Below are 10,247 nucleotides of genomic sequence, written 5' to 3' on the forward strand. Positions count from 1 at the left end.
TGCCGTCAGATGTATAACCACTGATACTGGCAATGCCAAGGACATAGGTTTGATTTTCTAATCTAGAGAGTACACAAACTGGTTTCAGTTTTAAAGTTCTCTGTACTGTAAGTTGGCATGAATCACATGGGCATACATTTTTTAACTAGAGGAATGTGGATGAAGCGTAAACATTCACTACATTTTCAACAGCCTGGGACAAAAGCTATTCCCACGCAGCAACGGAATGTACATGTAACTGGCCCCTACATCCTCCTGTGCCCCCATCCAGGAGACCTCAGCTCTCCGTGCTCGGCCATTGGTCACTTGCTCAGTGAAGTGTGTGATTATGAAACAGGAATGGCGAGCAGTGGAGGAGGACAGCGAGAGATGTCCACTCAACTGTTGCAAACAGGCCCGTGTGAAGGATGCCCCTGCTCTCTCCCCGCACTCAAATCGATTTCCTCACCGACAGTCACGCAGCACAGGACGACCGCAACAAACACGGTGGTCCTCGCAGCGCTGGGGGGGACAGGGGTAGGGGAGGGAATCCTGAAGAGTGTTGAGCGGTGTTCGGTTGAGTTGGCCGGCCACATCAAATGAGATCGGTGTCTCACCTGACCTTGTTTAGCGGACAAAAACGTTCTATGCTCTGCCGCCTGGGGCTCATGTGAAACATTTCACGCCTCAGGTTCTCTCTGTCACAGAGCAGGTCCTATTTTACTCTTCCACCTCTCACCTCTGGACTGTGTCTCTCTCACAGGTCACCCACAGCTCATACAGCATGCTCTACAACACTTAGTGACCTTTTCAGGCTAACTGAGGTACCACACAATGTAAGTCAAGTGAAATCATATCATATGCATAAATATCTGCATTTAACACAGAGTAGCCATAGTGACGTGTATGGTTTGCTTGTGTTAATGAATCTATGTAATGTTCTGTAAAAGGAACATGAATGCAGAACCTTACAGTGTAAAATACATTGTGCATTACAGAGGTGCATCACAATACTGTATTTCCTTCAACATCCAAAACACTCAGAACTCAAGCAGAATCATTCCTCCTAGAATAAAAAAATGACTCACCAAGTCGTGGTTGGTGGCATTGGAGTCATCTTCAGGAAAAGGCTTGGACACGCCCAAAGCTACGCAGTTCGCAAAGATAGCCAGCAGGATGAAGATGTCAAACGGCCTGGAGGAGGGAGGGTCAAGGAATCGTGGCACTTTTGCGGGGTGAAGGGAGGGGGGGGGGGTATCAGGTTGTTGCTCCAGGGACTGTGTCTGCCTGACACAGAACTTAAGACAGCAGCACACATCAGATTAAGCCTTACTTTCCCTCACCCCCTCCTCTGACACTGAGAAATTGCAGCCAAAGCCACACAAAGTAATCTTTTATCACACCGGCCATCTGTGATGCCAAACACCCAAATATTTTATGATGTACATCGGCCTATATACTGTCATCTGGACACATCAGTTTGACTTTATGGTCAAGCTTGGTTGCTATGTTTTTAATAAAGGTTGCCTATAAAGCTAGTAAAACATTATTATCAATGCTTATTCATGACCTAGTTATACATGCCTGTTAAGCAAGGATTTTTAAATGACATGAGAATTGACATGAGACAATATACTTGCTAATGACAAATGTCAACAAAGCAGACCACAAAAAACAAATGGAAAATAAAACTAGGGCCCCTTTCAACAGGTCCTGCTGCATTTTAAAATTGTGCTCACAACAACTACGATGAAACACATTCTTTATGTATTTCATTTAACTTCTACATTCGTTTGAAACTGTGTCCCATTCACTGTTTCTTTATGCACTCTTTATAACATCTACATTATAATGCTTACCAATAACCAGGCTGAATGAGCTGTATTTTATATCATCAAGCTTTAGAGGATAAACAACAGAATGAACCCTTGCGGTACCTCAAAACCTTGCTAAATATGCTCTAAAACAAGGAGACACTCAATGTAGAACAGACAGTACATTGGTTTATCATGGCTATTTCATATCTTCCCTCATCAAAGACCAACCTCCTCTAATTGAACAGAATATTGTGCTGTCAAAGAACGGAGCTTAAGTTAAAGAAAGGCTTTCAGACATTTCAATGGAGAAAGTCTAACTGACAACCTTTCAGTGTAAGGTATTATGCTGTGAGTTGAAGGATACTTCCACTCCACGATGGACAGAGCCGCCCGGCGGATGGGGTTGTTGAGCTTGAGGCAGTAGAGGGCCCTGGGTGCTCTCTGGACCTGCTGGTTGCCCTGCACCTGTTTCTTGGCGTGCTGGCTCTTCTTCTTCTGCGTCGCCGTGGAGCTGGTAGTGGAGTTGAGGGTGTCAGTGCGGGCCATCTTCCTCCCGCCATCCATCTCTTCGTCATTTCCCAGCCCCCCCTTATCCTCACCCCCACTCCCCTCGTCCCCTTCCCCACCCTCCTCCTCCTCCTCCTCCCCCTCTCCTCCTCCATCTTCGGCCTCGTTGGAGTATCCATCTCGGCCGGTGCCTAAGGAAGAACAGGGGCATCACATGAGCGGAACATCTGGAGCTACCACATACAACTAACCCTCACAAAGACATATAGGACAGGATTGGGGTTTTGCTAAGAGGAAACATTAAGAATAAGGAAAAATGAAGTAAAAAACTCCTCAAATCTTAAGACAACTGAGGATGTCAGAAGTCATTAATGAATCATTATTTGTGACCATAGATGAAGAGGAGAATTCCACATAGCTATACAGATGTTTGTTTTGCTACCTTGAATCATTATGATGTGAATCATCACATAAAAACACCTATATGGCAACTTGTATTAACAAATAACAACTATCTTCTAAAAACCTGCATTGGTTTACACAACTGTATGAGAAAATTCTACCACCCCAAACCATACATCAGTTCATTCATTAACAACATAACTTCAGAAACCCCTAGCTGGATACAAATCTCCTGAACCATCCCGACAGGACAAGATGAGACCAAAAACCTAAGGTGTGTGAGAGAGTTAGGCATGGGTGGCACGGAACAACGGAAACCTAAAAAAAATCAGGAATTTATTGTGGTGAGGAATCAGAGAATACAGTAGGTGAAAAGAGCCATATTGTGGAGGACAGCTGTGACCTAGTTCTCTGTGCAAGTGAGTGCGAAAGGCATTCTGGGCCGGGGCGTTATGTGCTAGTACCTGTGGACCCACTCTAAACACAGAGAGCTGAGCTAGCATAGAGACTGCCGCCTAGGAGAGGGACAGCACAGATAGCTCATTATAACTATATTATAATCATTTGGGCAGAGCAGTGCCTAAAGACTGCTATCAGACACAGATAAGTCTTTGTTCTGTTAAAACCTTTCAAGTGGTATTAAATAGTGCAGAGGGGTGTGGGGTGTGTGGTGGGGACTGTGCAGCAGGAGGCAGAATAATTTGTGTTGGAAGTTCAGGAGGTTACCTATCGGCTCGACTCCTGTAGAGGCCTATTTTAAATGTAAATGATGAGCTAATCTCAGCTTTCTAAATGGGTCCGTGGGCAGAGTTTATGCCTGTACTTGGTAATGCCTAAGACATAATTGGTGGGGCAGGAACAGTGGTTTGCTGATAATTCTGTAGAAGGCTCTAGGTTCGCTCAGAGCATTGAGCTTATTCATTCACATAGTAAAGACAATGAGATTTCATTGTAGAATACTAAAGTTATCCAAGGTGTAAACACCTCTAAAATCTACATAACCAGTGGGGGACCCCTTATGCTACAAGTGTACTCCAGAGAAACAGGTGTACATGATTTAATATGGCAATATATCTGATGCATGGCAATATATCTGATATAATGTAATACACTGAATAACATCTTTGTCACATTACAAACACTACACTATCGGATTGGACAAAATAACTTTGCAGGAGTTGAATATGTAAGATTACAGATCAAAACCCTTAATGGTATGGACAATCAAAAATTGAACCTTTGGTCAAGACTGAGTAGTAAACTTGCATTAAGTGCTAAAAAGTTATAAAGTATTATTGAATCTTATAGATATTTAAGTCCCAATAATGTGGAAAACCTATTCTTTATAGATTTCTTCATATTGATTGTCATGAATGACTATATGAAGCAGGTCCACAATAAGGAGACACTTGCAGTCTGCCTTCTGCAAATATCTTGCAGAATATCCATCCATTATATGATAGTTAACACAATGTTGTCATATCAAACAAAAGGTAGGCCTAATGTATAAATGCTTGTTACATACCACAGTATTCTTGTTGAATGATTTACCAAATTCCTTAGCCTTTGCTGTTTCTAGAAACTTCTGGCACATCTTATGGGACTGGCTATGATACATAGAACTGTGGCTCAACTTTTAACGCAGATGTGTTTCTGGGGAGTTGCACATTTTGTTCTTAAATGATGTTGAGTGAGCTGCATAACTGTACTTTGCTTTTATAATTTAAGGAGCCAATTCAATTCTGTTCCGCTTTTTTATTCATGACGCCAATTCAGTCAGCTTTGTCCTGGAAGTATGTAATCAATAGAATGCAGACCTCCATTGGCATATTTCAATAAGAGGTGCAGTGTTTCCCACACATTGACTTATTTGTGGCGGCCCACCACAATATCAACATTGACCACCACACAATGATTTTCCAGGTTGTACTAAATTGTGCTTACATCTGGTTCATCATAACCACGCTATGCTAATTTGTTAAAAACTGTTGAATTCAAGTTAATTCTGCAAATCTACTCCCACAAATAGAATTCAGTTCTGTGGGAAACATTGGAGGTGTCATCCTCATAATTTAGATGGGGACACTTAAATGTAACATTCACAACTGTTTCAACATTGTGTTCTGTCATATGAGATTCAGTCAAAATGATTTGCATCATTTTAAAATCTGAATCTGAATCTGAATTATCCTCCTGTGAGTGCTGCATTAACTCTTGATAAAGAGAAGTAATGCTAAATTCCAAATGCCATGTTCATGCCATGACACATGGGTAATTTAATGTTCAAAGTATACACATTAAAGTTGTGTACTGTTAAATATGGGGAAATGTCCCTATGGCATGGTAAGTAGATAGAATAATAGCTTTAACAAACCTTACACATGGATGATATTACCTATGGACCTACTCAAAGTAAAATATAATGCAGTATAATGCAGACGTTGTTTATCATTATTCACAATACGGAATATACATGGGTAGGCTATGAATCAACTGTATGAATTGTGGTGGAAGATAATTAGCCATGAAATATGTGAGTTGTCTAGCAGGACAACATCTGTTAGGGAATGAACGTGACGAGAGAGGAAAATAGGTCCATAATTTTATTCAAGCAGAGCTTGCGGCACATAACCTTCATCTTTAATTATAATTACTGATAGTGGTGAGCCATTTTGCCTCTGTAATTAGTCAAGTTCTGTTGACTTTCCTAGGTGCAGTTATAGCCTATTACCTGAAAGTTACACGGACAGTAGTTTGATGCACAAGACAGAAGCATATCAGTCATCCGCATTCTAGAATACATTTATAACAGACCCCGCAAATTACACGGACATGTTAAACTCAACATTAAGTGTTGGAGTAAGGGAATCCATCACTTACTTTTTCGGTTTTCCTCGTACATGTCGGAGGTTATCACCTTCATTCACCTCATCACAGGATAGTACATGATCTTAGGTATTTAGCGTCTTCAGTCACGTTTGAAAGGTAAATATGTTCCAAATTTACATCCTGAAAAAATACCGAACCATAGTTTTTAATCCTCGTTGATGCTCCCAAGTCACTTCCTAATTGCTTTTCAGTGCGGATCAATTAAAGCCCGATAAAATTCAAGACAACTCCACCAGACCAAAGATGTTCTTTTCGTGATATGTTCTTACAGAGTTAAAAAATAAACTTTGATTTGTTCTGTATTCTATTTACAAATTTACAAACCTCCCGGACTCTCTCTGGTCTCTAGCTAGTTGTCTCCGCATTTAAGCCATCAATTCAGGATTAAAGAAAAATTGAGTCCTTTAAAGGGGATGGCAGCCTAGAAACTTATTAAAGGGAGGTAGTGGGAAGCAGCCAGATGAGTGGGCTGTCGACAGAAAATATCAAGCTTTGCACTCATTGGTTGCACGGAACATATTAACTGATAGGATCTGCATGCGATTACAATATTTAGCAGCACGTTTGAATTTAATTGCATTGTGGGTAACTATTATGCCCATGGAAATGTGTTTTTTCTACATATTGAAGTCTGGTGTGTGGCTGATCATTTATGCGTAGAGATGCTGTTTTATACAAGGATATGGCTTGGATATATAGGCCTAGTAAAACAACTCCCAAATCAAATTCCTTCATAAAGCTTCTGGCATTTTGGAATCAGATCAGATCAGATGTTTTACTGTGTAAAATGTAGAACTGTGGTTTTAACAGAACACATGCAACTGTAGTAGGCCTAGGCCTAATTCACACCCCTCTGTGACCTGTAAATACAATTTGACTTAGCCTAGTTTGCACTTTCAAGAACAGAGAACAAGTTTCTTATGATAAAGACACATATATGTGAACTTAGACAGATAAAATGTCAATCCAATCAATTCTACCATATTCACAGTCAAATGCACAAGCTTTATTATGACATAAACTTCCTTCACATGCCATCAACATGCAGTAAGCCTGTAAGTTAAGTCTTTGTAATCCTCATAGAAACCACCAAGGATTTGTTTTTATAACCATGCCAGAAAAGTGAATGTCAGTCATTAATGTTTTCCATAAACAATCTCTTTTTCACAGTATAGGCCTATAGATAATGCTGCGGTTTATGTTGGTCAAAGTCAAAGTCTGCTTTACTGTCAATTTCTTCTGTCAAATTACGTTTCGATCTCTTTGTATTTCTTGACGTGAAGAAATGGTCTGATGCCTTTTAGATTTAAATAATATAAGAAACCCTTATAGAGTTTAAGACTAGTGTCTTTCATTCGGCTCTTTCCAGGAAAAAGCTATATCGAAACTGTTTGATTTTTTAAGTTCATGAATTTAAATGTAAAACTTAATCATCTTATCAGCCCTTTAAATGTTTATGTCTGCTGCACATGAAGTATTGGCATAGAAAACAACCCATACAATTACACAAAATCAGGAAATCATGCCTATGACATGGTTATTACAGTCACTACAGATCAGTTATACTCTTCTGAGGTTTTCTGTCGTTTTGGTGCTCAAAAATGCTTTCTGTTTGTGTAGTATGGGAATAGAGACCAACCTGTTATAATATTTTAAATAAAAATGATTGTCATCTTCAGAATTCAGACTAAACTCTTACTATTATTATTATAATATTTAACAGAGTTGGACACGATCATCACAAGCTCTACCTTGGTGAAAAAGTGGTGTGGGCTGCTCTCTGGTGGAATTCTCTGGTACAACAGTTTACTTTCACAGTTCTCACTTTCACTGATGGCAAACAGCAAATGTCTGACACATTGATATATGGCAAAACATTAAACTAAATCATTAAGAATCAGAAATATTAGATATGAACATGAGTGCACTATAGTTATTATGATGTTCTGATCATTCGGATGTATTTTGGTAGATAGATGTATTACTCATTACAAGGACTGAGTTACCAACTATCCAGGACCTTTATAGTCAGCGCTGCGGGAGAAAGGCCAAGCGGATCCTCTCTGACCCCAGTCATCCCAGCCACAGTCTCTTCACCCTCCTGCCATCTGGTAGAAAGTACAAGAGCATTCGTACCTGTAGACAGTTTCTATCCACAGGTCATCAGGGTGCTGAACTCTTCCTCATTCCTACTGTCATTAACCTCACACCTCCTCTGTGTTTTTTTTTGTACTTGACAGTTTAGTTTTTTTTATCTTTTTATCTTGTATCTTCTTTTATAATTTTTCCTCCCTTAATACTCAAAGTCTTGTTTAATTAGCAATATACCTTTTTAATTACTACAATCCAGGGGTGGACAGTAACTAAGTAGATTTACTTGATTACTGTACTTAAGTATGATTGTCAAGTATCTGCATTTTACTTGAGTATGAATATTTTGAGAAACTCGTGACTTTTAGTCCATTTCATTTGGCAAAGGCAAATACTGTACTTCTGACTCCAGTACATTTAAAATATGAGCTTGAAGTATTCATCAATTTTAAGTATATTTAAAGCGATTCTTTAACCCTTGTAAGGTATTTGGGTCTAAGGGACCTGTTTTCAATGTTTGCTAAAAGAAAGATTATGCTATTTATTATTTTTCCTAACTCAAACTCATTGGCCTTGGCTCATTTTCTGTGAAAAACCACCAGACCCGGGAACATTGGCTGTGTAACAAAAATGTGAACACATTACAAGGGTTAAATGCACTAATGCAATAGACCTTATTGAATGTTAATTTTTGAAATAGTTCAATTTGAACTTGGCTGTGGTAATGATAGTGAAAGCAGATTAATAATCAGAATATCCTCCATGATCATTGTGAATTTGGAATGAAATTAGACAATCACCTGACATTCACCACATAGCTAGATCTTTACATCATTAAATGGTAAATAAACTATACTCATAATTGAGTTATCCTGTATTCGGCAGTGAAAATGTTTTAGATTTTTGAACAGAGAATGAAATGAATAAGTGAATTACTGCATCCTTTTGAACAGTTGCAAAGTTATGAAAGTAGGCAAAATGTTGATGCTGGATGCAAGGAAGGTCTGTTTAAGTCCTTGTGACCAACCAAAGGATGTAGCCTCATCATATATGAAGGATGCATCATATTGTTGACAAAATAAACATTACATGACAACACAATAAAAAGGACAAATACTTTTAAATACTTAAGTATTTCTAACAGCAAGTACTTCTGTACTTCAACTCAAGTAAAATGTTGACTTAATAGCAACTTTCTCTTGTATTGGAGTAATATTTGAGCTTTGACTTAAGTAAAGGAATGGTGTACTTTGTCTACCTCTGTACTATTTAATTTATTCTTTAAAGTTAAGCTGGCTCTTGAGCATAAGAAATGTCATTACTGATAAATCCTTTTTTATGAGTACATAGCAATAAACTTGAACTTGAGCTATTCTGTATTTGTGAATCAGTATTATGTTATGTGACAGGTATGTGTATAGGAGGCAAATGTGGTCAGCTTGTAATAAGGTCAGTAAAGAACATTTAATTTTATCTTACATAGGTTGTAAATTGCCAGAAAATACACTGTACACTGAGAAAATACACTGATCAACCACAATATCATTCAAATATGAGAAAAGTAAGCCATATTCTAAATACAGTGGTCCACATATTATTTATTCATTAATTTATTCATTCAAACCTTTATTTATTCTTGGAGGTTCATTCCTCATTTTCAGGGAAGCCGAGATATAATCATTATGATCCACATATGAATAAAAGATACACACAAAAACTGGCAAAGGGTAGAGAGAGAGAGAGAGCAAAGAGAGAGGGGGGGTATTTTGAAATCTATGGTTTGAGATTATTTCTTGAATGAAATAATGGCATTCTTACTGCATTTTTTTTATTGATTAAACATGTTTTGGAAGACTGTGTCTGTTAAGAAAGTTTTAACATTTAACATTTGCACTTGAGCTTGGTCATGAGTCATGGTCATGATTGAGTTTGGTCATGCGTTGTTATTAACGTCTCATGTTAGAAGAACATGCTGTTCCTGAGCTCTGTAATAATACACTATTTACTTGATTAGTATAAGTATAAGTATATATACTCATTACAAGCTGCCACTCGGTACACCATCCTTTGTGGTCCTAGTTATTATCCAAGTAAGGAGTAATAGCCTCCTCTCTTTAAGACTAGTATCCTGTTCAAATCTCCCTCTACTGCTACCATGAGCACCCCTAGGCCACCACACTCCCTCTACTGCTACCAAGAGCACCCCCAGGCCACCACACTCCCTCCTCCATGCGTGACACTTGGAACTTCAACATGTACTTGTTTAAGCGCTTATGTGTTATGGTTTGTATAATATTGTTTTATTTTCATTAGGCTGTTAATTAATTTGACATTATTGTTTATTATTGATATTCTCCTTAATGTAGTCTTAGCATGTCATTGTTTTTATATTATTGATTGAATGGACATTATTGTTTTATTATTGCCTTTCCCCTCATTTTCATTGCTTATTTTTATTAGACTATTGATTGAATTGATATTATTGTTTATTATAACTATTCTCCTTATTATATTTGACCGACATTCTAATCTGTTCCCTGTTCAATTTTAAATATTATTATG

The 10,247-nt window shown here is 38.3% G+C and overlaps 1 protein-coding gene across 1 annotated transcript in view; it reads right to left on the bottom strand.

The window, feature by feature from the left end:
• cacna1fb (calcium channel, voltage-dependent, L type, alpha 1F subunit) overlaps positions 1-5,607 on the bottom strand; it is a 45,720-nt gene extending 40,113 nt beyond the window's left edge. Inside the window, exons 1-3 of the mRNA XM_076277163.1 lie at positions 5,586-5,607; positions 2,161-2,482; positions 1,068-1,173 (exon numbers count right to left, since the gene is read on the bottom strand). Coding sequence (XP_076133278.1) covers positions 1,068-1,173; positions 2,161-2,482; positions 5,586-5,607 — 450 coding nt within the window. The remainder of the gene's footprint in view (positions 1-1,067; positions 1,174-2,160; positions 2,483-5,585) is intronic.
• Between the last annotated feature and the right edge of the window lie 4,640 nt (positions 5,608-10,247).

This window comes from Alosa pseudoharengus, unplaced genomic scaffold, assembly GCF_046254945.1.
Source record: "Alosa pseudoharengus isolate Yale_2024_CS ecotype anadromous, Long Island Sound unplaced genomic scaffold, YU_APseudo_1.1 YU_APseudo_1.1_scf_9, whole genome shotgun sequence".
Lineage (NCBI taxonomy): Eukaryota > Metazoa > Chordata > Actinopteri > Clupeiformes > Clupeidae > Alosa > Alosa pseudoharengus.